This window comes from Stenella coeruleoalba (genome assembly GCF_951394435.1).
Source record: "Stenella coeruleoalba genome assembly, chromosome: 12".
Classification (NCBI taxonomy): Eukaryota; Metazoa; Chordata; class Mammalia; order Artiodactyla; family Delphinidae; genus Stenella; species Stenella coeruleoalba.
Genome location: NC_137158.1, coordinates 40,988,173 through 41,016,095, shown reverse-complemented (window position 1 = coordinate 41,016,095; position 27,923 = coordinate 40,988,173). Strand labels below are relative to the sequence as shown.

Genomic DNA, 27,923 nt, shown 5'->3' with positions numbered 1-27,923 from the left:
TTGAATAAAATGCTATAATTTATGATATTAATATATTTTTCTTTATATTAACACAGTTGTAAACTATAACTCTTCATGTTTTTTAATGGAGAAATGGGCCCACAAAGACAAAAGTGGCTAGAGTCATGGAAGTCAAAATGCAGCCCTGGCAGTGGTGGAAGTGGGACAGAACCCAAAAAGCAACATTTTCAGGATTGGCAGAGGGAGGGCACTTGACACAGAAGTCTGAGAAGGCATGGCCCACGATGTCAGAGGAAAACTGGAGAGAGTTGTGCTTTAGAAGCTAAGGGCAGAGAGGCTTCAAGAAGGACACACTGTGTCAAATGCGGCTAAGGATTCAGGTTGGAAGGGGACTGAAAAGTATCCAGGAGATTTAGTGACAAGGACCACGGTGCTCTCAGTGAGAGCAGTCTTGATGAGATGAGGAAGAAGACAGATCACAGTTTCTTAGGAGTGGATGGAAGGTAAGGAAATGGAAATGGCTGGTTCAGAGACTTTGGCTCTGAAAAGGGGACTCTTTAAACGGGGGCACTGGCTAGCTTACCCCACGTCCAGACAAGTCTCTGTCTAGTTCCAGAATCATGCAGAATTGTTTCAAGTTATGATACTAGGAGGACTACTGGCTCTTGGTACGTTAGAGCTTCAGGGAGGCAAGTCCGGAGAAGGGAGTGCTTGCTTAGGAGTCCATGGGCTAGCGGAGTGATGCAGACAGGAGCCAGGCTGAAGATGTTCACCTGGGGCCTCTGTCATACCCTGCCAAGTCCAGCCCGAAATGTGTGAGACTCACAAGGAAAAGCAGCCAGTTGGAGTTCAAATTGGTTTCAACGGACCGCCCCCCATGAAGTTTGTTCTAGTTTTAAAATTAAAAGAAATAGATATACCACTGATCATGGGACTTGCTGTGAAAGAACATACTTTGGAGGGGCTCTCACGGGCTACCCCTGCTTCACTGCTGCTCCTGTGCGGCATAAGCACAGTCCCGGGACCCTGGGAGAGGCTATGGGATGGATGAAGCTATCTAGTCCATCTCCCAGATAGAAAGGTCCTTCAGTACAATGCAGCACTGGTCAAGTATGTAGACCGTTCACCAAGAATACCTGTGTATTTTTGTCCAGTGTGGTCTGCCATCCTGGGGGATGCTCCATGATCATATGATAGTTACTCAGAAGAACATCGTCCATTAGCAGTTGCTTGTCCGCCAGCTCTCCATGAGCCACCTTGAGGTCACGGTCACTCAGCCTACAGAGGCATAGCTAAAAACAAAAAGGAACAAAATGAAACCCAAACATCCGTTTTGAACACTTCTATGTATCCTTTACACGTGGTTTTGAGGGAGAAAATTAGGAGTAGTTGTGTTTACAAGCCCCATGCTCTCAACTATTAAAAAAAAAATCCATAAAAATCAGAGCAACATATCTAGCTCAAAGTCCCCCTTGAACATATCAGACTTTCGGCTCTGTGTGGAAGTCCAAGTTTCCTAAACCTTATGGTGGTGTCCGTATGTGGTGTATGTATAGTGTGATACATGTATGCACAGGGAAAATACTGGAAAAAAACCAAAATGAACTGTGACCGTCCCCTAGTGGGGGACTATGATTAATTTTTTTTTAAGCCATTCTTACTATTTCACTTTAAAAAAAAAAATCTTTTCACTTATGGAAACTTTTGAGCACATACAAAAGCAAACAGAATAGCTCCCATCACCCGGCCCTAAGAACCACCAACCTATGGCCAGTCCTGCCCCATCTTCATCACTCCCCACCTCCATATTATTTTGAAGCAAATGTGCCATTGACTTTAATGTTGTTAATAATACTTTTTAAATATTTTCTATTTAAAAAAATGAAAACACAATAATACTTGCTTAAATAATCAGGGGGAAACATATAATTGAAAGAAATTCTCCCTCTGAGTCCTGCTTAAAGAGTTCTCTTCCTACTACTGTAGATTGGTCAGTAGTCACACGTCTCCGAACTGCCAGCCTGGGAGTTACTCTAAGAGTTCCCGAGAGTGATCAGAAATGGATGACCACTCCTTCAGATCATTATTAGCCATGAGTATTTCAGCTGTTTCAAGTCTGATGCCAGCTGAAACCACGATTTTCTTGTGTCATAAGAAAACATGACTCACCTTGCAGCACTGGGTTTACAGTTTCATAACCAAACACCTTGCTTATCTCATAACTTATTCACCGCTGACTAGAGTATGAAGGGTCAGACCTACGGACCCAATGACACCTGCTTTGCAGTCTGCATTCGGCTCTCTCTGTGACAAGTGGGAAGACCTATCCTACCTGCATCTTATATTCTAGGGTATCTGGGCTGCTACTTGTAACTGGAAATGGTCCTCCATCTTCCAGAAATGCTCTCCAAGGGAACAGCACAAATGCCTAAAAGAACCAAATAATAAATATAATAATGCTGCATAATAATGTCCATAAGAAATAGACATTTGTATATGAACGAGATGTCTGTGTCTGCACACCAGAACGCTGTGGGATGATTTCTCTATTATGTAGAAATAGTTCTTGATGGATAGTCCCGGATGATGCGCAGGAGAGAGTAATAATCTTATTTTTTAAACTGATTTTTCAGAAAGTGACTAAACACTGAGGGTACTTAAGATTTCAGTGTAAATAGTCAACACCAGTATTTCGAAGTCCCAGAATAGTATAAAACCAATAGTACATATTTATAATCAAAAAAAGTAAACTTACTCAAATTTTTTCAATATTACAAACCTTAAATATTTGTCCTTTATCTCCATTGTGCTCCAGTTCTAGGCATCAACTCAAAACCAATGCCACAACGTTACACATGGGCCTCTGTCTTCTCCACATCACTGTCCAACAGCCAAGGCATCCCCTACTCCCTGGGGCATGACATGCAGTCCTGGATATAGTGGGCCTGTCCACCTGACCCCATTCTACACGTCCAGACTCGGTACTGGCTTCAGACAATTCCCAGAGTTGGAGTTGATTCAGGTAGCAGGGAATCAGGACACCTGCATCCACCTAACCCCAGGCAACACTCAAAGGCAGCAGGAGCAGGCCCAACGGTCACGGTCCAACCCTGTCTTCGGGTCTAGATGAGGGTCAAGTCTTGGGCCAAGAGTCGCTGTCTTGTAGCTATGGGAGGTAGAAATGTGAGACTTACCTGGGGTTGATGCTGGCATTGCTTGGCTTAGCTTTGTAACATAAAACATTAAGTTGGAGGTTTTGGAGTCAAAAGATCTGGGCTTGTGAGGTGGTTTTAAAGATATGCCCACAGGGACTTCCCTGGGGGTCCAGTGGTTAAGACTTTGAGCTTCCACCGCAGGGAGCACGGGTTCGATCTCTGGCTGGGGAACTAAGTTCTCACTGTGAGGCCAAAAAAAAAAAAATACGTCCACAAATTCTTTTTTTTTAAAAAGATTTTTTTTAATGTGGACCATTTCTAAGTCTTTATTGAATTTGTTATAATATTGCTTCTGTTTTATGTTTTGTTTGTTTGGCCACGAGGCATGTGGGATCTTGGTTCCCTGACCAGGGATCAAACCCATGCTCCCTGCATTGGAAGGCGAAGTCTTAATCAGTGGACTGCCAGGGAAGTCCCGGTCCACAAATTCTTTGATTCTCTTCCCATTAAGAGGTGCAGCACCTTGACCGCAGCCTCATGAGAGATCCTGAACAAGAACTACTCAGCTAAGCTGCTCCCAGACTCCTGAGCCTCAGAAACTATATGAGATAATTAATGTTTATTGTGTCAATCTGCTAAATTTGGGGGTAATTTGCTCTGAAGCCATAGATAACTAATACAGTTTGTGACCTGGTGTTGCCATGACTATGCAGCAGTCTGATCTCTGGCCTTCTAGAACCTCAAACTCTTTAGTTGTAGCAGGTGGGTAATATAGTTAGTGCCTAGGAGCAATAATAGTTGCCAGGATTACATTCGATAACGCATGTTGTTACCGGGCTGTTCACAACTCAGCTGCTGACCTAATTTACGTTATCGTAATTGCTATCATTATTATTTATTACATGGAAGAGATCAGGTGTTGGTTTTGCTACCAGCTGTGAGCAGATAAGCTGTTGTCCCAATTAGCCTGTTGAGCGGTTTAGAGGGAGAGCACCTGACTGGGAATAACAGTGGGCCATGGGGGCCTAGCCCACTCTACCACGTGAGTGAAGGCTAAAGGGCATTCCAGCACAATGCACGTTTGATTGGTATATAAATAGCTCTCAACACACCTGGAGGCTCTGTGGATCCAGCAGCTGTGGCAAGCTGAGCTGGGAAGCAAACATGCTCTTCACGAGAGAGTTGCTCAGTGGCGGCAACCCATGCTACATGTCATCTGTGACAGACTGGTAGGCAGGAGCATTTCCAGCTGCCAAAAATGTTCTTCTACTAAAACAGGAAGGGAATCTCATTAACAGCAGTTACTCAAGTTTCTAAAGCTCAAAACTCTCTTCAAGGTTACTGGAGCAAGATAACAATTTGAGATATCAACAGGTTTCTTCCTCAGCAACATCATCCCTCACTCCCTTTTCTTTACACACTGCCCTTCACTCTCACAGTTCACAGCCCTCAAGGGAAAGGTAGCTATCCTCTAGACTAGCACGGTCTAGCTGCAGAACTTTCTGCAGGGCGGAAATGTTCCATATTTGACTGTCCAATATGGTAGCCACTAGCCACATATAGCTGTTGAGCACTTGAAATGTGGCTACCATGACTGAGGAACTGAATTTTAAGTCTTATATCACCAAAATCAATATTAATTTAAACTTTTAAATTAAAATAGCCACATGTGGCTACTGTACTGGACAGCTCAGCTGTAGCTCTAGAACAAAGACATCAGTTGTTGAATTTATTTTAAGACCAGTAGCTGAGACAGCAATTCCTGATATGTAAAACCAAATTTTAAGTTAAATAATAAGAGCCTGGGGTTTGAGAGAGAAAGCTTCTTGTTTTGTTTTGAACAAAACTTGGCTTTGCATATCAAGAACCAAAAATCCTGAAGACTAGAGAATGGAATTTATACCATAAGTCACAGAGAAGGAAGTATGCTTGATAAATTACAATCATTTTCTTGCCCCAAAGGAAATGAGTTTAGCGAGCAAGGAAAGACTGTCTCTAGAGCTTAGATCCTGTGGATGCCCAAGAAAAGATGATGAAACAGGATCAGTTTCGAGGGGATCCAAAAGATCCCCAGGACAGAAGGGATCTTTTGCCTAAATCCTCCATGGGCTTTGCCAAGTCATGCATAAAGCAGATATCAAAAAGGAGATTAGTGGGCTTCCCTGGTGGCGCAGTGGTTGAGAGTCCGCCTGCCGATGCAGGGGACACGGGTTCGTGCCCCGGTCCAGGAAGATCCCACATGCCGCGGAGCAGCTAGGCCTGTGAGCCATGGCCGCTGAGCCTGCGCGTCGGAGACTGTGCTCCGCAACGGGAGAGGCCACAGCAGTGAGAGGCCCACGTACTGCAAAAAAAAAAAAAACAAAGAAAAAGGAGATTAGCAATGACTGAGGGAGATGTTAGCACTGATGGAAATGAGGCAGGCTCCCAGAGATGAGCAGATAGTCAAGTGTTGTGGAAAGACCTGAGGAGTGCCTAAGACCCCACAAGGGGGTGTCCAAGTGGGGTGCTGAGCAGCAGACCAATCAGAAGAGATCTGGGATTGGACAGAGATGGGTGAGGTAGCCACTCCTCTTCAACTGCTGGGATGATTTATAAGCACCCCCAGGAATTTAGATCACCTCTGAGAAGGATAAAGGAGGAGAAGGGTGTGGTGTAAGGCTTAAGGTAAGGTCCAGTATTAGTGCTGCCTTGACATCTGGTAATATTGGGAGGGCTTTGAATGACCTAACTATAAGTTCCCCTGCCTACTCTGCTCCCACGGGTAAGGTCCCCTAGTCAAACAAACTTCCTTATCAAAGGGACCAAGTACAATCCCTGCTTATCCCCAAGTAGTGGTTTCAGTTCCCTGCCAGACCACAAAATTATTCAAATGAACCAATCACATCCTCCTATGGGAGCCAGGAAGCACTATATCCTCTTGATACTACAAAGCCTGCCTCTCAAGCCCCTAGTTGTTCACTCTGGTCACAAGTACAAATCCTCTGTGGCCCTGCATGGCATGCTATGTTCTATTCCCCTCAGCTGTGAGTACATGTGATGAGTAAACTGCTGTTGATCCCATCTGTCCAGTATTTAGTGTCATGTGTTTGGCCATCCCCATAACCTTAGGGCGGAATCCCTCCCTCACCAACAGGGTAAAGAGGAGGCAATTAAAACAAAGGTAAAAGGGGATAATCTTGAATTAATTGATTTTATATCTCAAACTGACCACTTTAAACTGTAAATGTGGCTGAATGACATGGAATTGAAAAGTTTAATCTTTTTGTCAGCAGAAGTAGGGGCTTATGAACTTAAGTTCAAAGACAGATAAAGGTAACTCTATTATTTGCATATCAAACCACTGTACTAGTGCAAAAATCATACCACCCTTTTCACGTTTTTGTGAGAATTAACAAAAGATAGTTGCATACAGTTATATACTGAGACACTGAATAAAAACTTATCCTGATAGCTCAAGGATGGCGCTTGGAGTTGCTCAATGGATATATAAACATTTTCTCCTGTTTCTCATATCATTCACATGCTTTCTCATGATTCTCAATGAGCCCTGCCAAGAGGCCCATGATTCATTCAACACCCATGTGACAGTGATGTATCAAGCATCTACTATGTACTGGGTACTGTGTCAGGAACTGTCTGAGATACAAAGATGGGTCCCCCATGGATCTGACCTTCTAGCCCAGTAGGGCCCAGTGAGGCAGAGCTCATTATCCAGCCACTTCTGACCTTCCTCTAAACTCCCAAGGCACTTTCTATATATATACCTCCCTTATAGGTTGTATATATCTTCTTAAAATAATGGTACTGCAGACAAAAAAATGTCGCCTGCCATTCCACTAAACAAAGAATGTTGCCTGCCACCAAGTCATCAGCCAATACAGCTGCCCCCCAACGGTGCACCCTGAGGGGAATTCAGGATAGAGAAAAACAGGATACTGGCCCTAGATAGGTAAGATGCATATCTAAGAAATAATTTTAATGAGTCCAGACTCTTGCATCTTCCCATATGTAGAAAATCACTAAAATCATTAACTTGTGATGTCTGTTTTTTGTGATTAGCAGTAGTCCTTTGATGTTCAACCACATGGGTTTTTTGCTCTTTTTGCTGTTTTGCTGTAAAAACTCCTCTATATCCTGGCTCCTCCCTTACCTCTTCAGAGCAGATCCTCAGAGCTATCTGAGAGACTGTCTCCCGGGCTATAGTCCTCAGTAAGGTTCCCGGAATAAAACATTTGCAACTTTTAGGCTGTGCATTTTTCTTTAGCCAACAGTACCAAAAAGCAGAGTATTCTAATGGAAACATTTATTTTCAGCCTAAATCAAGAGCACAGAAGCCCAATATCCCACAAACCTCTTCCTGGTTGACTCCTTCCATGTCATTCCTATGCTTTTCTCCCACCAATCCACAAAATTATTTTCTCTCTCTCAGCCTCTGGGTCCAGCTTTGTTCGTACCCTACTGTTGACTGTATTGCTTATATCTTAAAAGATGTTTTAACATCTTTAAAAACCCTTGCTGGCTGGGGAGAGACTGCCCTTCCCTGCATAGCTAATTCTTAGAGATAGCTAAGGGCCCAGCATGCCTTTGATATGCAAACTAACCAATCTGAGCCATACGTCCTCTGACCCTTGCAACCCAGGAGGCAATGTTTCTCTCCTTTAATCATCCCAGGGCTAGTTAACAGGCAACTAGAGACCTCTCCTACAGCCCAAAGCCCGCTGGAATTATTCAAAGTAGCCGATCTTAAACTGTTCCTCTGCCCTGCCTTGCCTTTCCAGGTCATGGCCTAAGCACTCTCCTTGCTCCCGACCTGTGGCCCTGTATGACATGGCATGATGGATGTTTCTAGGAACTGAGTATAATAATTTTGTTTTCCTGAGTCTCTCCTGTGTCTCCTCTTGTGGCTGCACCAGACTGATTTTCACATAAGAGAACATAGAACATTGACTTGCTCTCTTATCTTGGTAAGTTTGTGCAGAACTTTTAACTACTAAGTGCCACAAACAACCACAATTTTTGGCAGAGTTTTAGAGCCCCAAACACGTACTAGGTCTATTAATTTATAGATGCTTGGAGACTATTAAAAAATATCAATACAGTTCAGATGTAAATATGACTGCTACTCTAAGCTAGAGAACCATAGCACATGATACACTCTCTAGAGAGACGAGAGTCAGATTCTAGGCACCACCGTTGGTCAAATCATTGGTTAACCTTTTCCTCACGTTCCTAATTCTTCAGTCTAGATCACTGTCCTTGATAGGTCCCATCTCTCCTTTATCAATAGTACTACTTATTAGGGAGCTGTACAATGTAATGCTATGTATAGAAAGGGGTCTCAGAATGATACTTAACATTTTTAGCACTATATCCTCTTTTATTTCCTTCCTCTCCATGTACCCCATATTTTGAAAGATTTTTCTACCAAATTAAGCATTCTCCTGTTTTTAACTCAAAGCCACATAAACACTTAGCCTAAGATCTGAGCTGTAGGGAGAGATGAAGAAACATGATATAAAGGAAAGAACAGGGCACTGGAGTCAGAAAAACCCTGTGAATGTAAGGTCTGCTACAACAAGCTTGTGACCCTGGGGCAAGTTATGCAACTTCTCTCTCTATTTCTTCATCTGTAAAGATGGTGATATGATTGCTATTCCACAGAGTTGGCACATGGCGGGAACTCAACCAAAGCAAGTTCCCTCTCCTCCTTATCTCATTCATTCTTATGATTCCAGTTAAAAAAAGAAAGAAATGTGACATTTTCTTTACCTGCAAAACTTTTGGGCAAACGTGTCTTTTTCATCATGTCTTTAGAAATACTGAAAACAGCTCACTGTGACAACTCATTCAGACCCTCAGTTGGTAAACCTGGCCTGAGCCTTCTGTTGGGGTAGGTCTGACCAGTGCAGCTTGCCAGCAGCACTCAAGATACAGGGAAACTCACAGGAATGAAAGGTCAGCTTGTTGCTTGTGCCAGTGCTACACCTGCCAACTGCTAGCCCCTAATAAAGTCATGTCTCCCCAGCAGTCCACTAAAATACAAGGATAGATGTATCACGTTCTCCAAACTGTTTTGCCACACTCCAGCCACCTTACTGTCAATAAGTGGTCAAGGGTTTCCTAGAATACCAGTCATGTTGTGTGTGACACAGTCAGCCATAATGCGATCCCAGGCAAGCTGGCTGTAGCCACAGGGAGCAGGGAATTCATGGGACACATGCTAGGGTTTTTCCTGGATGCAAGGATATGAAAAAGAAAATGAAACCCAAAAAACGCCTGCAAAGTGGCCGGAGGAGGCCAGGCAAAAGTTGTGGCTCTTCACTTCTCAGGCGCTGGAGACCAGGAGCACATGGGGCCTTCTGTGTGTTGCCCAGACATCCCCAGATAACCCTGAAGCACACTTTAATATCTGTGTGTTCAGAGACCCTCAAACTAGGTGAGCATAAAGATAAACTGAAAAATGAAGAGAAAACCAACACAAATTCGAGGACTAAGAAATTGGTGTTGCTTCTTGAGAGATTGCTTGATGAACTCTTAAATCAGGCTTATCGCAGAAAGTTAAGGTACCTTTGGTTTATTTCCTTAAATTCCTCCTTTTTACCGTATTCACTCTGAACATCAATAATACACTCAGATCAGGGGCACTCTGCATGCCATATGTTTTATTCTGTCCTATAGAATTCCTTTGAGGGACTTTTTTTTTTTTCTGGTTTCCCTCCATTCTTGAATTTCAAACGAATTCAATCCTTTAAATCAGGGAGGGAGTGGCAAACTCTTTCTTAAAGGGTCAGATAGTAAATATTTTCAGCTTTGTGAATCATATAATCTCTGTTGCAACTATTCAACTCTGTGGTTCTAGTGTGAAAGCAGTCAGAGACTATCTATAAATGAATACGCCTGGCTGTGTTCCAAAAAAACCTTCATTTCTGGACACAGAAACTTGAATTCCACATAATTTTCATGTGTCACAAAATACTACTCTTGAGTTTTTCCCTCAACCATTTAAACACATAAAAACCATCCTTAGGGCTTCCCTGGTGGCGCAGTGGTTGAGAGTCTGCCTGCTAATGCAGGGGACATGGGTTCGAGCCCTGGTCTGGGAGGATCCCACATGCCGCGGAGCAACTAGGCCCGTGAGCCACAACTACTGAGCCTGCGCGTCTGGAGGCTGTGCTCCGCAACAAGAGAGGCCGCGATAGTGAGAGGTCCGCGCACCGCGATGAAGAGTGGCCCCCGCTTGCCACAACTAGAGAAAGCCAGCGCACAGAAACGAAGACCCAATACAGCAAAAATAAAATAAATTAATTAAAAAAAGAAAAAAAAACCCAAACATCCTTAGCCCACAGGTCTTACAAAATCAGGCAGGGGCCTATGGCAGTAGTTTGCTGATCTCTAACTTAAACAGATGAGATTGATTAGAACCAATTGTACTACTGAAGCATTTACCTTTGGCGCAAATGATTAATTCACCTGAAATTAAAGATAAACTCAATCCTCAGGCATTTCTTGCTCTGGCTAATAAATAACTCTTATAGGTTGGTGGACATGCCCAGAGGTGAATGACAGGCCCTGGGCAATGTGATTCTGATGCCATCTGAGGACAGCACCAATTTCTATCAGGTCCTTGGCAGAGGACAGGTCGACAGGAGCAGAGTGAAACTTTTGTGCCTAGAAACATTAAACTTTCTTGCAATCTGAGCTGGTCTATGCCACAGAGAAGCAGAGGCCAGATATGAGGGGACTCTACGGGGTCACTGTCCTGTTGTCCTTGAGCTACATGCTTCTTCTCCTCCCCTGGTCTATGGAAGTATGCTGTTCTCATTCCAGTAACAGTTCCTTCTTTTCAAACTCAGGAGAAGTCTTCAGTTTACATAAGCAAAAAGTTCCCTGGGGTAAACAGTCATATTTACTCAGTTGGTGAGCTCTGGGAAGGGCGAGGGAACTTCTCCAAGCTTCCTGTCTCTTTTGGTTATCTAAGGACTTCTCCTTGCTTGCAGGTTCAGCACTAAGTAAAATCCTCAAGCGGAAAGACATTTATCTTTCAGCTTCTCCTTTCCTCCTGCCTCTTGCCTTCTCTTTGGAGTCTCCCTTTCCATCAATCCTGCTGCTGTCTGGCATCCATCCTAGCTCTCAGGCTTTGGAGTCAAATGCACATAGGTTCTAATTCTGGTCTGCTACTCACTGGCTGTGTGATTCCAAACACAGACACACCCCAAAGACCTCTGAAGAAAAAAGGCTGGAGGAAATGCTATGAATGAAGGACTCCTGGTTCCTTCTGAGGTCCTCTGAAAAATATACTGAATATACTGAAACCAGTCATAGGACACAGTGCCCTCCATTCCTGCAGACTCAGAGCACCAGGGCAGAGAAAGCCCCATAAAGCAGTTCCTGGGGGAAGCAGAGGGGCTCCCCTGGGAGAACTGGAGCAAGCTGAACTACATGGAGCTGGAATCCAAGAACTTCTGGGGTATAGTCCTATTTCTTCATCCTATGTAAATTCCTTGCAAATTCGGACTTGAGATTTCAGAGCCCAGAGGGCTAATGAATGGCCATCATGACAATTAGTCAAAACCTTTATATCCTACGTGCTTGACAAAGCTACAGCTCCCAAAGCTGTTTGTCAATCAAAAGAAAACAAATTAGCCTGATTTTTTGTCCTGCTGAATTTGCATTCTAAATGCAGAGTCCCATGATGCTCAGAGTAAGAAAAAGCAGAGCAGAAAGAGAAAATATGGTTCAGTACAAGCCCCACATTTCTATTCTCTATGGACACTCATGCTAATGGTGGGAAGTGATTATAATCCACAGATAAAAGCACTGCCCTCCCAGGTCCCCCTCATTGACTAAATACTCACACTGGGAATTTATCAAATGAAGTTAATTAATTTTGACAATTTAAGAATAAGCAGAGACCCTCAGGCCTGACCTCTTCCCTTCCCATACACAGCTTATTATTTATACAGGAAACATTGTGACTCTTAATCCAAGCTAATTTTTTCATCAGTCATGATTAATTAACCAAATAAACATTCTTTTTGAATGCAGAGTATTTAATACCTACAAGGCCAGAGGTAAATTAACTTATTTATAAATTTAACTCAGGTGGTGATTTCCATTGGTTTCAGATGTGCAGTGAAAAATTCTGTGTTTTTGAAAGGTAATTAAGGGCTGAAAAATAAAACTCTTACGAAAAATCACCTTCAGAAGTATAAAAAATGTGATTCCCAATAAAACAGCCTGTTATGCAAACTAACTATATTGAACTCACATTTAATAAAATCAAGAATATTATTATCCAACAAAAACACAGTTCACCTGGACAGCCTCCGCAGCCGAACGTGTTTGGTAGCGGCAGTGTTCTGGATCAGGTTGTGCCCCCGACTATTTAAAGCTCATTATCTAATAGTGCCAAGAGTGGCCTCCCTCCATGATCACTCAGAAACACCTGCCCCACAGAATTTATTGGACAGGATTAGCACTCCAGCCCTTACCGGATGAGGTACCTCACTGCAGCATCAAACTGCAGAAACATAACCTCCCTTTGAAGGAGGAGGACCTGGGACACCACAGTGGGGTCTTGGGGTCTCTGGAGGCTGTCAATCATTTTCTGCAGCTCTTGAAGCTCAGACCCTAGAAGATGGACAACATTTTACTCACTGTGAAACACAGGCTACCCTAGCTACCCTGTGAACCATTTCACCTCCAAAGCTAACTTTTTACCTAAATTGACTTCTCTTTGTTTGTGAGTATACTAATTATATGTTTTGCAAGATCAGCAAAGCCTTATGTTCTAGAACCCAAGGTCTGATTTATCTTTCCTTCCTTCCTTCCTCCCTCAGGAATGTAATAACTTGCTTTGCTTTTCAGCAGAATAAGAACATACTGTTGAAAGAAAGTTTCAGTGTTTATAAGGCTACAGACTCTAAATAGATTGAAAAAGAGAAATTACAAGGAATGGGAAAGTATAGGCCTCAGTAAGTCTATTAGGGGCTTGAAATTACTATAAACCAGCACTCATTTCTCATAGCCATGCCATTCAAATCAGCCCTGTCACTGGCTCATCCTGTCAATGGCTCATAGATTAAAGAAGACTCAGGACCATCCAAGGCAAGCAAAAATATGTATACATATATGTATACATGTATACAGACACATACATAGATCCTTCTAGGAGATTCTCATCATTTCAGGAGTAGATGTGGGAGATCCTAAATTGGCTTATTTCTTGGACCCTTACTGCAAAAGATTTATATGTGTTTTGGATGGAAATTTAAGTTAGAGGCCTTTTGGGGCACTCAATACTGGTTTGAGGAACCTGGCCTGGGTCTAGATGGCTGTACTAGCATCTCTATTATTGGCTCAGGAAATGAGCTGCTTAGAATGGGAGAGCACAGCAAGAAAATGACAAGCCCTTAGGGAGCACTCATGGGGCAGGTGGGTGGGCCCCATTTCCAGGGCTACCAGAATGTCAGCTGATCTGAAGTGCTCATCAGCTCCCTGTGGGCACAGTGATAGTTTTCTACTTGAGAGGACATCCCTGCTATGGGAAGAGAAGGATTGGGAAATTGATCACCATCCCTGATTGTAGCCCATGGCAGAAGTGAGATGGGAGATCCACGAAGCATTTCCGGAGTTACTCTATGTCAACCTCTCATCCGGACTTGAGCAGCCTTGTACCCTATCTGGCCCGGTACTGGATCTCTTCCTACATTTCTGGCATGGAAGGCAGGGGAACTGAGGGAGCAGGGAGGCTGTCCCTGAGAGCCTGATCAGGGCAGAGCCAGGTCTGAGAATGGTTGCTAATATGTACTTGCAATATATGCTCTTGGCTTTAGGAAAAGATGAGCAGTCCAGATTTTATATCCATTTGATGTTTTACACACCACAGAAAAATGTTTTTTGGGTATTTTCCCAGCCACAAAAGAATTGGGGCCAATCATTAGAGTTTTTATGAATCCTCTATAAATCTGATGGTCATATTGGGCTGAAAAGAAACTTCCACCAGAAGAGGAGTCACAGATCAAATTGTACAAGAACTTTCAGAATGTTGCACTGGATGGGAGAAGTGATGGTCAGTGAGCCTTATTTGTTCAAGGTCTAACGTGGCTGGTCTACAAGCAATACACTCTGTCAGGCTATGCAGCAACCAGGGGGAAAGGTTTATCATCGCCTGCAATGACAATGAAAAAAGAATACGAAGTTGTACATACCCTGTGATTAAAGCTCTGTAAAATGTATTTTGGGCAAGGGCTAGAAGGAAGTAAGGATAAATAAAAATATTTCACTTGTTACAATGGTTGGATTACGGGTGATTTTTCTCTTTTCATTATTTCCATTACTGTTTATATAATGCTGTGTGTGCACTTTTACACGATCACTTCCCAGCAAAATTGTTCTGTGCTGACAGGTGGCATTATCATTAAAGTACAGGTGTGGAGGAGGGCCTACCTTTTCTTTGTTACGCACTGGTAACAGTCCTCATTTGGGTCTCCCTTTCTTGTGGGCTCACACGGCTCAGTGGGAGCAGAGATGGCAGGCACAGGCAGGGAAGGCAGCCTGTCTGTGAGGAGGCGTCAGATGGTTGCCGTGTGGTCATGGGGGTGGTGGGAGGAGACCCTCCGCCGGGAAACAAATGAGCCTCTTCTTGTGCCTTTCCCCAGGAGGGTTCCCTTTGGGAAATCAGACAGAGAGAGCAGAATCACAGTGGCCCTGCTTCCATGTGAATACTCAAAGCCAGTACATTTTGTTCATGAAACCCTGAGTTCCGTGTGTAGTGTCTGGGTTTAATTGGCCTCCTAATCCTTTACAAGAAAATCATAATGTAAACTCCTACATTCTGATTCCACCCTCTGCTTCACACTGACTCCAAAGGGAGTTGCTGGCTTTCAGGGAAGGAGAAAATTTGGCAGGGTCCACAGAACTAGCCCACAGTATCTCATAGCTGCTTCCTCAGTCAAGTGGGAGGACCACAGCTGAAATTCGAAGTGTCTCTTTAAAAGATATTTTAAAGCACATAAGTCTTCAAAAGTCACTTTAACTCCAAACAGCTCTGAAATGGCTAAAAGGAGTTGGGTGGGTCTATGAACAGACCCGTCTCCTCTTTTCACCTTAGTTTTCCTTGTCTCCTCTGGGAAGCAGGCCAGGAACTGAGCAGCCTAGCCTTTTAAAAAAGATGATTATCTTAGAATGGAATTTTTTTTAGTTCAGTTTGCTCTTTATCTATTTTCAGCGAAGCAGAGTATGTAAAACTTTGCACATTCTCCCTGGAGCACAAATGTTTTTACTGGCAACATGACAAGGTGTGTCTCTCTAGTTGTACACCTTGGAAAGCCTGGGCCCCAATTATTTCAATGGTTTCCGGTTCATAAGCATTTAAGTAGTAAAAAACCAATTTCCTTCATCCTCAATTCTAGGTCCTCAACAATTTGGCCTCATTTACCACTATCCCTCAGTGTTGCACTGGTGGGTTCATCATTCTCTCTGGACTGGCCATGTGTAGTCCTGCCTGTTATCTTTGCCAGTATCCTTTTCTTGTCCCCCTTTAGGACAAGCCCTCCTATTTTTCTCCATTGATTCAAGTGAGGACAAGTCCTCCCAGATCACCCTCCCTGAGGGCTCTTCCCTCCCAGTTGCTACAGAACTTCCTATGCAGTGACTTCTTTTGGAAACATGGCTCTGGCCCTACCTTGGCTTCTATCTCATCTTTTCAAGGGCAGGGATAGCATTCTTCCTTGCCCATCCTCCTTTCTCCTGTCCCTCATCTACAGTCCAGCCCCACACCCTCCCAACATCCAGCTCCACTGCAGAGCATCTTAGTTTATTTTCTGAGTTAACCCCTTACGACAGTCCCCAGATTAGCAAAAGGAAAGGAGCTAAGAGTTCTTTGGAACTTCTGTAATCTCTTGATGCTTATATTGAAGACTTGCTAGTAGGCCTGCAACAATTCTGTGCTTTCTGCTGAGGTAGCACCAACCCCTTCCCTTCTTCATGCTGCCTCTCCTCAGATATAGGATCAATCTTCCTCGTGGAACAAGTCAGAATCTCCCACGAACATTTCCTTGATGCACCGCCCAGAGAGGAATAGGTTCAGATTATATCATGTTTGTTTTAAGACCACTAAGTTTAGATAGGCATGTTACCTCATTTCTTTGGCTCTTCTCACACTTTAAAATCCTTGTCTACTATGTTATAATATACTGCTGTTAATTGATTAATATTTACATGACTAATGACATAATTAGGATGGGAGTCAAATTATTTAAATAGTAAGACCAGTTTCACTGCTTCTGATAAACCCAGCTTACTAAGCATTTCAGTGTCTTTAATTTACCTCATGCATTTATCTGAGAACTTGTGCTGAGTGAGAGTTCACGGATTAGCACTGGGCAGATAAAACAAAAGCCTCAACTATTCTTACTAACAGGACTACCGGGTCATTGTTAGCTTACTGAGGGCTGTCTGCAAGCTTCTTGACAGTGAATGCTTGGCCTTGACCTTGCCACATTAGTTCACGAAGCCCAGAAGGGGAAAGGGAATGAAAGCAAAGCTAATATTTAATGGGGACTTGTACATCCTTCTAGAATTTTTACAGATTTTAATCCACAGAACATCTCCCTGAGACAGGTGTTGTCACCCCTGTTTTGCAGATGACAAACATAGAGCCAGGGAGTAAAGTGCCCAGCTTTTAGTAAACCAAGTGACAGAGGCAGGGTAAAAACCCAGGCCCCCCAAATTCTGACTTGGCATACTTCATGGTTTAACCTGTAAATGTGGAATCAATCCGTTTGGAGGCAGTATATAATGGGACTTTCCCTTTGCCCTTCTGTCATTTATGAGGAAATATTTTAGTCCTGTCTTTCCAGGTATTAAGAGCTTCATAGTAATTAACTAGATGGGGGAAATCCTTTCACAATGTATATGTATATCAAATATAAAGTTGTTCACTTCAAATATATGACAATTTTATTCTTCAATCAGGCCTCAATAAAGCTGAAAAAAAAAAAGAGCTTCATGGAATTTCAACTGAATATTGAAGGCAATTTTAATCACCTTTAATCACTTACCAATACCCTTAGTTCCTCCCCAGTCGTCTCTCAGAGGGTTAGGACTTAGAGGAAATTCAAAATTTGGACGATTTCCAAGTTTAGCCAAACTGAAGAGGTAGGCCACAATGTCATGGAGACGAGCTATCAGCTGTAGAGTTAGCTTTAAGGCTCTAAAAGCTACCTGTGGGTAAAATCAATACAAGGAAATAATTTTCAAGAAGCTTCTAAAGGGATATAAAAATATATGAGCATCGATTAGGAATAATATATTTAAACAAGAATATTTAGATAAACATTTTCACAGTATAATACAGGATAATAGTTACAGGATAATATCTGAAAAAAAGAACAAGCCTTTTCATGAACTCAGGTTATATATGTCTTTGGACAAGGTAACTCTGGCTGGGGAATTAAAGCAAAGTGTTTCTCTTTGTTTAAAGCCATTGGAGGCCAAAAACACATCAAAATGTGTTTGTATGACTAACTATCAATGAATTACAAGGGTCACAAATAAATTCCTAGCAGGGACTCATATTCAGACAACATTACCCTGAGGGAATACCTGTAAGCAAAACATAACTACTTATCAACACAGTTTAAACACATGATTGAAAAACAAACAATGGATCATAAATATCAACATTCAGTGAAGGAAAAGAGAAAAATTATGATTTAACTGCAGAAGGAAGTAGTTTTATATATTTTTAAAAACCCTAAAAATTCTTCCGTGAATGAATGAAATAAAGGGTAGTTCTATTTCTAATTTTTTGAGGAATCTCCATACTGTTTTCCATAGTGGCTGCACCAATTGACATTCCTACCAAAGGTGCACAAGTGTCCCCTTTTCTCCACACCCTCACCAAGACTTGTTTTCTCGTCTTTTTTTAATAATAGCCATCCTAACAGGTGTGAGGTGGTATCTCATCATGGTTTTGATTTGCATTTCCCCGACGATTAGTGATACTGAGCACCTGTTCATTTATGTATTGGTCATTGGTATATCCTTTGGAAAAATGTCTGTTCAGGTCCTTTGACCATTTTAAAATCGGATTATTGGTTTAAAATTTTTTTCTTTGTTTTGTTTTTGCTTTTGCTATTGAGTTATAAGAGTTCCTTACATATTTTAGGTATTATCCCCTTATCAGATATATAGTTTGCAAATATTTTCTTGCATTATGTAGGTTGCCTTCTCCTTTTGTTGAGTTTTTTCTTTACTAGCAGAGACCTTTTAGTTTGATGTTATCCCACTTGTTTATTTTTGCTTTTGTTGCCTGTGCTTTTGTTGTTGTATCCAAAAAATCATTGCCAAGACTGGTGTCAAAGAGCTTTTTCCCTGTTTTCCTCTCTGATTTTACGGTTTCCAGTCTTACAGATAAGTATTTAATCCACCTGAAGTTAATTTTTGTGATTGGTGTAAGATAGGGATTCAGTTTCATTCTGTTGCATGTAAAATTACCATATGATTCAGCAATCCCACTTCTGAGTATATATCCAAAGGAGATAAAATCAGTATATCAAGGAGATTATTCATACTTCCATGTAGCATTACTCACAATAGCCAAGATATGGAAACAACCTAAGTGTCCAGTAGATGGATAAAGAAAACATCACACACACATGCATGCAAACACACAGGAATATTATTTAGACATAAAAAAGAAGAAAACCTTGCCATTTACAATAACATGGGTAAACTTGGATGACATTATGCTAAGTGAAATAAGCCAGACAGAGAAAGACATACACTGTATGATCTCATTCATATGTGGAATCTAATCAAAATGAAAAGGTCAAACTTATAGGAAGGTGGTTGGTTGCCAGGGGATGGGGGAGATGGGCTGATGTTGGTCAAAAGGTACAAACTTTATTTATAAGATAAATAAGTTCTGAGGATCTAATGTACAGCATGGTGACTATAGTTAATAACACTGTATTTTATACTTGAAATTTGTTAAGAGAGTTAGACAAGCATTCTCACCTCCAAAAAAAAGGTAACTATGTGAGGTGATAAATGTATTAATTAGCTTAACTGTGGTAATCATTTCACAATGTATATGTATATCAAATCATCATGCTGTACACTTTAAATATATACAATTTTATTTGTTAATTACACCTCAATAAACCTGGGGGGAAGAAAGAAAGGGTAAGAAACCTAAATTGCTAAACAGGTTTTCACTTACAAAGAAAAATCAGAATGTTCCCAAATTGCCATTTTCAACATTGCATTTTATTTAACTAATACTTGAATGTTTTATGTATTTCTATATCTACTCTTTTTTAATGGTCACCCTCCATCAGTAAATGAGGTACTTGGAGGGACCCCTCAAAAAACAGGAACCAGCTAATGACTGTGATTAAGTGCGAGCTCAACCTCTCCTTAGTTTCAGCGCATCAGGGTGGGATTTTCTTGGCGTTGTGGAGGAAATTAAGGATTAATAAGGAATGTCGGAAGCTCCAATTAGTGTTCAGTAATGACCATGGAGAAACAGAACTATGAAATAATGAGGCACAAGGGAAAATATAATAAAGCAGGCAAAAACATGAGGAGCTGTGAGATTTCAGTTATTAGGTGTTCCTGAAAAAAAAAAAAAAAAACAAGAGATGTTCTCTGAAATTGATATGTTTAACTGTGGGACATAAAAAAGCCAATTTCCATTCTGGCACACATAAAAAAATACAAACCTTTTCAGGCAGAGTTTTGAACATAATCAGCACTTCAGAAGGATGGGGTATGAACCATAAATTGAGGAAGACTTTCCCGTCAGCAGGCAGCAAACGTCGCGGCCAGGGCTGAAAACTCCTGCGGCATGAGAAGAAAACTCCGGGAGTACAGCATTTCTCTTTCTAAAAGGGGCGTCTGGCATGAACTTATACCACCGCCCTCCAGCCACAGCCCAGAGCCCACGTTGTGGTGACACACACACCCAGCGTCTAAGCCCAAGGGCAGCAGCCCTCCTTTTCAGGCTGCTCACAAGTGGCCACAGTTATAAATAACTCAACAGGGGAAGAGCAGTTGGGCTGGTTTTAGCTTCAGCTGTTATCGGGAGGAAAGAGTGGGCACAGGGGGAGGGAAAGGTGTAATAAGAAAGGAAGCGGAGGGCATAAATTAAGTGCCAGCACCATACCTCGGGTGACATTTTCTCACTTAATTCTTATGACAACCTTGGGATGTTCCTATGTCGTTCCTGTTTCACAGATGAGAAAACTGAGGCCCTACCAGGCTACGTAGATCTTTCCTATCCAGCTCCTAAGAGATGAAGTTGAGATTTAAGCGCAGGTCCGTCTAGTTCTAGAATCCAGGCTCTGGAGACCAGCCTCTATTTTCCTTCTCTCCCCACCACGTTTCCTGCCAGGTTCTCTAGACTCTGGCCCACTTTTCCTTCTTTCTCCTTTCTTCCTCCTTCAAATACTTGATCATTTCTTAGGCAGCAGTATTGCTATCTCTTCGTTGCTGGTTTACATACAAATACATAATTCATATATGTCTGGTGTAAGGATCCACACAAGCCCAGGTACCCACTACCTGGCCTGGGAAACAGAATGTCTCCAGCTCCTCTGAAGCCCTTCCACAGCTCCAGAGTCCCAACTTGCTCCACCTTGGCTGGCAGTGCCTCAGGGCACCTCGGTCAAAAAAGGCAAGAACTGAACTCCTCACCCCTACCCGCACCCCGATCCCAGGCTTCCTCCTGTGTTAAAAGAAACACAATCCCCAAGTCCTCAAAACCAGAAACCAGGGAGTCATTTTTAGATCCTTCCTTCTTTATCCCTCAGGTCCTATTGATCCCATTGCTCTCTTGTACCCAGTTTCCATTCCCACTCCATTGTCTATAGCAAGGACTCTCAACGGGAGGGTCTCACCTTCTAGGGAGCCTTTTGGAAATCATAGGGGCATTTTTTGATTGTCATTATTTCTGGGTCCTTAGGAGACACTCAGATGACCCTTTCCATTTCTTAAAGTAAAATGTAATTCATTTTAACTGAGGGCTGAATGTTTTCGATATCAAACATTCTGAATACGAAACTTTTTAAATTACTAAAACTCTACTTGGAGTAGTCTCAAGTCTCAGGGTTTTAATCAGGTAATTTGAAGCTCAGGAACAAAGTATGGTGGTGTTAGTTTGGAGAACTTCTCTTATTTCAGCAACCACAAAGTCAGACTATCCTGTCCTGGAGTAGGTCAAAACCAGCTTAAGCTCGTCTTATCTCTATTATTTGTTTGAAGGTGCCCCAAGGAAACACTGACTATCAACAATAAAAAGTCATAAGGCCCGTGTCCGAGCACACAGGTCTGTGGGCCATGGGGCGTGCAGCAGGGTGGCTGAACTCAGTCTTGGCCTCTGAGAAGCACATGTGTTCCTGGAGCCACAGGGCCCTCTACCAAATGTTATCCTTTCCTTCTCATCCATTATTTCCTGCCATTTCTACCCCTGCCTGCAGCAGGTAGCCCTCTACTGAAGGGGGACAGAGAGGGCAGCAGAAAGCTTTCGGTGCTCAGTGCAGGAGCAAAGCCTGGTTCTCAGCCCTTCAAGGAGGAATCTTCCCCGCTTGTGATGGCCCACCAACTCAGTGGTCTGACAATTCCTTGACCTGCTCGACATCACCCCCTTCACCTCCATTCTCCTTCACTGCCCACTCCAGGGCCACACTCCAGACCTTATCATCACCGGGAACCATATCACCTCTAAAGACTTAAACTCAAATATCCTACTTTCCAGCTCAACCTTTTATTCTTCCAGTTTTCTCACTCATTCACTCCCACTAAACCTCCTTCATCCCCACAAAATATGCTCCTTGACGTCATCCAGCCCTCTGGCCTCCCCTTCCATCTGTCAGTTCCATTCTGACCCCCACTACTCCCTTCCCTATCCACACTGGGTCTCACAGCCAAGCACATGAACTACTCTCCCACCAGCACCTTCAGTTCTCTGCCTTTTTGTACTTGTGACCCACTTATCTAGCAAAACCCCAGCTCTGGATCCCTCTAGCTAGTCTGCTTTCTGCTTCTAGTTGCATGCTGCTGAGCACAGCTAGAGGAACTCACACTGCTAATTGCATTGATGCAGCAACAAAAAAATGGTTTCCAGCCTGAGCTGTGTCATGCCAGGGAAAATTGGTTTTCTTTCCTTTGATCAGCTCTCATGTCCATTTCCTTTTTTAACAACTCCAAGTCTTCCTTAAGCCTCATACCAAATTCCTAGCAGCAGATGATGACATGGTCTGTTATTTCATAATTGAATTAAAGGGGCTGGAACTGCCCCCACTTCCTGTGGGCTCACTCTCCCCTCCCCATCCTCCCTTTCAAACCAAGGTCAAAGGCACAGGCACACACACAGGATATGAAGTGAAGACAATCTCTGCCCTCAAGGATCTTACATTCCAGAGGCAGCTAGACCTGCGAGCATGATGCTATGATAGAAGCATGGAGGAATGGAAGTATGTGAAAGTGGAAAACATCCAGAATAAGAAGCATCTGAGACTTGCTGGGAGACCAAGGGAAGAAATTCACAACAGGGGCTTCTGAGCTGTGATTCATTATCTCCCCCTCCATATCTCTCCTCTTAATGGCACTACCATTCTTTTTTTCCTCCATTATAAAATGTGATAAAACATATATAACATAAAATTTACCATTTTAACTGTTTTTAAGTGCTCATTTCAGTGGCATGAAGTATATTAACACTGCAGTGCAACCATCACCACCATTTATGTCCAGAAAAATTTTTTTCCATATTCCAAAACTGAAACTCTGTACCCATTAAACAACAGCAACACTGCCATCTTTTTATTCACCCAAGCCAGAGACTCTGGGTGACATCCTAGATTCCTCTTCCTTCTCTTCACTCAGTTCTGCATTAAATCTAGCACCTGGCCTAGCTGATTTCACTTCCTAAACATCTCCTGTCTGTACAGTTTTAGTAGGTTCCTAAATGGTCGCTGACAATCATCTTGCCCCCTTCTCCCTGTTTGTTGAAGCACAAATGGCAGACTTCTGGATGGTTGCCCTTCGTGCTGTACATTTTGCTTCCCCAACTCATCCTCACATACCTTGGACAGGAGCCACTGGGAGGTCCACATGCTGTCTCATATCTCTGTGCCATTACACATGCAGGTCTCCCAGCATGAACTGAATTTCTCTTCCTTGTGCACCTGAAACACTAGTCATCCTTCAAGACCCAGGTTAAGTGTCCCCTCTTCCCTGAAGCCCACCTAGCTCCTCATCCCCACCTCCCTGCTCCTTCAGATAATACTGAATACTTCCTGGTGAGTGCTTTCATTATACTTTAATCTTATTCTTTATCACAACGTACTGTAATTGCCTATTTCCCCTTGCCTGAAGGGAAAGAACCATGTCTAATTCATTGCTATACAGTGCTTGGCACCAAGGCTACCATGTACTGTTGTTCAGATTGTGCCCTGAGGCAACCAGCAGTGGCTGAGATCCAGCCTATACTTTACTTGCCAAGCTCTGCACCCTGGCATGGGGCTACCCCTGCCCGGGGGAAACCGTGCTTTCTTCTAATCCTCATAAAGCAGCAGTGTGGCATAGTGGTGGATCTGGCTGTCACACAGTAGGGGCTTGAATGTTAGTGTCCTCTCTTTCTGTCCCTGCTTCGCTCCTCTATCAGCCAGTGCCATGGCTCCTGGGAGTGTGGCCAAGTGTCATCCCAGTCTCCAGACTCCAGTCTCCTCTAGAGCCATGAAGGACATAGAACCCTCAAGGGGCATCATTCTTTGGAGGAGAGCTTCCCTTGGCTCCTCTTCTATTTAGGTTCTGGTTTAGGGGCAGGTGTCTCTGCTAAAACTAAACAGTATGTTACAGCCTTTAAGGATTGAGTAGCATCTTAGGATTTTAGACCTACAGAATTTACGGGGCTCTTCTAGTCAAGGGGATGGCAAACACAAGCAGGGAGGCCTCCTTTCTCCCTTTCCTTGACCATGGTATGACATTGCCAATCAATCACAACAATATCACAAGTTTGGGATGTCTTAGAATCCTCAGCAGGACACTAATACAGCAGGACACAGAATTGACATTTAAAATAAAACATTTCTTATCCTTGATCTAACACAACTCCTTATTTTAGGAATAAGGTGAGGACCTCTGTTCTCCATGACCCTCATTCCTCAACTCTGTCCCTTTATCTCTAGTTAATCTTGACCTGGGATGATTCCCACTGATCATTTCATGAACATTCTTAGATGGCTCCCTTCCCAGTAAGTCTTTCCTGAGCAGTCCTATTCCTTGGAATAAAGCTCTAGACAATTTAGCACTAAGAAACTTAGCATGTTTAACTTCAGAGAGCTGCTACAATCTCCTCACTTATTTGATGGAAAGTTGAAGTCCAGAGATTGAAGAAAAGTGATTTGCCCGAGACCTCAGAACAACTTATGAATATGCCGGGTAAAGTCCAACATTCTAATTCTTGGACCATGGCTCTCCCTATTATACCTTCTTGTGGCTGAGGTTCATTTCTTATTAATACTCAATGCATGGAATCATAGACTTTGGAGTTAGGGTTAGGGTTAGCGTTAGAATTATATACAGTACCTTTTCCAAACTTCCACAGAAGACAGAACTTCCTTTCTCCATGCTCCATTTCATGTGAGTGTATCAAAAGGGACATGTTAAAATCTAGAGGTTTTAGGAAGCAGGAGATGGGTGTAGTGGAGAATTGCTGAATCTGTATCAGTCAGTTGCTGTTCATCCACTGCCTGACTATATGACTTGGGCTCTGGGTGGGCACTCCCTTTGCTCACACTTTCCTAGACCAAAGCCCTGTCCTGAAATGATCACACATTAACTGACCAGACGATTTAGGGCTCTAGCCTCTCCCATTTAAATGACTGTTTCCCTTAATCTTTAGGTAACACACATCATCTACAAAAAAAAAAAAAAAAAAACCAATAACGGAATAGAGCAAAACCTGCAAGTTGGAGAGATTTTTTTTTCCCTCTCTACATCCTGACCTCCTTATTTGGTGGCTGCAAATAAAACAGATTAGAAACCAAAATAGACTTCCTTAATCCATTTATCCTAAATAAGAATGTAGTGAACTCACGGTTAGAGTTCTGTAAACTATTTTTAAAATTTGATCCAAATGTAGATTGGGTTTATAAATGGTTGACATGGCTATTGGGTGGATGAGAAAATGGAACTAAGAAGTCTTAGAGGATTATCCTGTGATGTTTTTATATGAAAGAAAGAGGCACTTCAGCCTCACTGGGCAATAGATGTCCAGTCAAACTTTCAGCAAAATTATCAGTCTCCTGAGGTATTTTTTGCCCTGCTTCTCTCTCTAATGCATTCTTCCATTAGGTAAATCCTGAATTCTACCCAAGTGAATGTACTGGCTGGGCTCACGAGACAAAACACTGGTAATCCACAAACTGGTCATCTTATAAGTATCAAGGTCAGATTGGCCACTATTTTGATAGCCAGCTATCAGTCAGTCAAGGGCAGAGACTCAACTTCTTTGATTCTCTAGCATTCTCTAGTCTGTTCTACCATCACCTTTTCCTTGATGAACTCCAACTTACTTGTCACCTCTTCTTTGACTTTCTCCCTGAGGCCCTGGGCTAGAGTTCAACACTTCCTCTTTTGTGTCCTCACCGGACTTTCACATAACTCTAACATGTTATCTTTGAAATCTTTGAAGTGACTTGTTTGTTTATAGAGATTTCCTCCACTAGACTGAATTTATTGCCAGAGCCAAAATGACTCATTCACCTTTGTAACTCCAGTATACATAACAAAGTACTTGGTACTAACTAAGCACTGAACAAATAATGGTTGAATAATCCATGAATGATAAGTGAGTGAAAGAGTGGTCTGATACAAACGGTCTTTCAATTCCCTTCCATCTTTCTGTTCTGTGATCATATTTATTATTACCCTTACTCAGAACTAAACTCTGTGCCCATGCCAAAAGGGAAAGAGTAAGGAGGGAAGGCAGCTCACCCTACAGGGCGTTTTTGCTCCCTCTTGGAGGCTGTGTAACTGTGTAATACCCCCTTTTTTTTTCCTCAAAGGAGATTTGGTCACTTACAGCACAGGTATGCCAACTCCTCCATCCAAGTGAGTGAACTCTAGGTAGGCTGAATTACGAACATCTGGAAAACTAGATAAAGCATGATAAGAAGGCAAGGAAGCAGCTCCACTCTTATCACTTAATATCATTCTACATATATATATTTTTCTCTATCAGTGAAGTACGGAAGGACATTGATTTATCCAAAGCACTGGAGTTTCACTGTTTTGTTTTGTTTTTTCCTGAATATTTCTTCTACTCCACTGAGTAAAATATTTGAAGCCAGAAACAGTTCAAGATCAGGTTTACTTATTTGTTTGCTTACTTTAGATGCTGGCCTATGTAAAAGGGTGTGACTGATGAAAATCTCTGGGTACTCCAGGGGTAAACAAAACTTCATAGATTGAAAAAGCAGTCAAACAGCCCATAAACAAAGAACTCCTTTTGCGTTCAAATACAAAGATACACTTATTCTTGGAGTGTTAGCTCTTTCTTTTCCCCTTCTGGACCGGAAGATCAAGGTTAAATACGTTAAAGGGAGCAAGATTTCCATACCAAACTTAACAAACCTCTCCCCTAGGAGAAGTGGGATGGGGAGGGGGAATAACAAGCTCTAAAGAGAATTCTGCACCTGGGGTCAGGCTTGAGGCCCTCCTTGGAGTCCCTCGACCCCTTCTTTTCTTGCGGTTGTCCCACCACGAAAAAGGTATCTCTGATGGTAGGGAAATCGTCCAGCAGGGCTCTCAGGCTGTTGCAGTATGCCATGATCTGCCCCCGAAGAGCATAGTGAGACATGTGGCGGTTGAATCTAAAAAGTCAGAAGAAGAGATGATGTACAGAGGTGAATCTAAGTTGTTCCATCTCTCACGGAAGTTCCAGGATATAAGTCCCTGGAGACTTTTCAAAGAGAATAGAGGACCTCTGTCAAGAAGAAACGTCTGTTTTGGTTAGGTTGCTGTTGTCTGAAGGCAGAGACATGGATCTCTTCCAAGTGCCTCTTAGCCATCACTTCTGATACTGCTTCCTCCGTGTGTCAGAAGGCAGTTTAATTTGCTTTTATCCAGTAGGACTGTGGCTTATTTAAACACAAACCAGCTGATTAATTGTATGGATTTCTGTATAATACTGTTGTTTATTGAGTTCAGAGTCATAAATCAGCATGTGTAGTTCACATATACTATACTTACTTCCGGCAATATTCAGCTATAACATCTCTCTTGACTTTCCCAATTTCATCCTGTGATGAAAGAGAATGACAGTTTTCCTATTAGACAGTTGGCTATAAGAATTCCCCAAGCTAATACATCTGTACAAACTTATAGCTAAGTTAAAGCAGGAGAAGGCCACACAGCTAACATATTCTTTCTGAAGGTCAACCTACTGGGGGATATTCCTCTGTGGGTCTTTCCTACTCCAGCACATCTTGTGAGTATGCCAAGAATTCAAGGCCCTTACCACTCTTTACCTGAACCATTTCTCAGGGTTATGTTTGCAGAGAGCAGTCTGGAGGGATGAGGTAACATCTCTCTCTAGAAAAAAAAGCAGGTGGATTCCCAAGCTCAATGTTACTCAACTGTGACACAAAACTGCGTGTACCTCGGCTCCTCCATGTTGCCCCTGTGGAACCTCGGAGGCAAAAGGAAATGGCGCAAACATGAGGCTCATGAGGCTGGCTCTGCTGTGAGTAACAAAGTTCTTTGTCTCTGACCTAGGAGTCTTGTGTCCTCTGC

At 42.6% G+C, this 27,923-nt stretch overlaps 1 protein-coding gene across 1 annotated transcript in view; it reads right to left on the bottom strand.

Moving 5' to 3' along the window:
* Positions 1 to 27,923, bottom strand: part of LOC307195478 (uncharacterized protein) — a gene marked incomplete at its 3' end in the record, with an annotated part of 167,192 nt that overhangs the window by 44,188 nt on the left and 95,081 nt on the right. Inside the window, 9 exon segments of the mRNA XM_079939601.1 lie at positions 1,098 to 1,253; positions 2,294 to 2,389; positions 4,229 to 4,321; positions 4,325 to 4,379; positions 12,608 to 12,746; positions 17,180 to 17,342; positions 19,847 to 19,964; positions 26,825 to 27,001; positions 27,381 to 27,430. Coding sequence (XP_079795727.1) covers positions 1,098 to 1,253; positions 2,294 to 2,389; positions 4,229 to 4,321; positions 4,325 to 4,379; positions 12,608 to 12,746; positions 17,180 to 17,342; positions 19,847 to 19,964; positions 26,825 to 27,001; positions 27,381 to 27,430 — 1,047 coding nt within the window.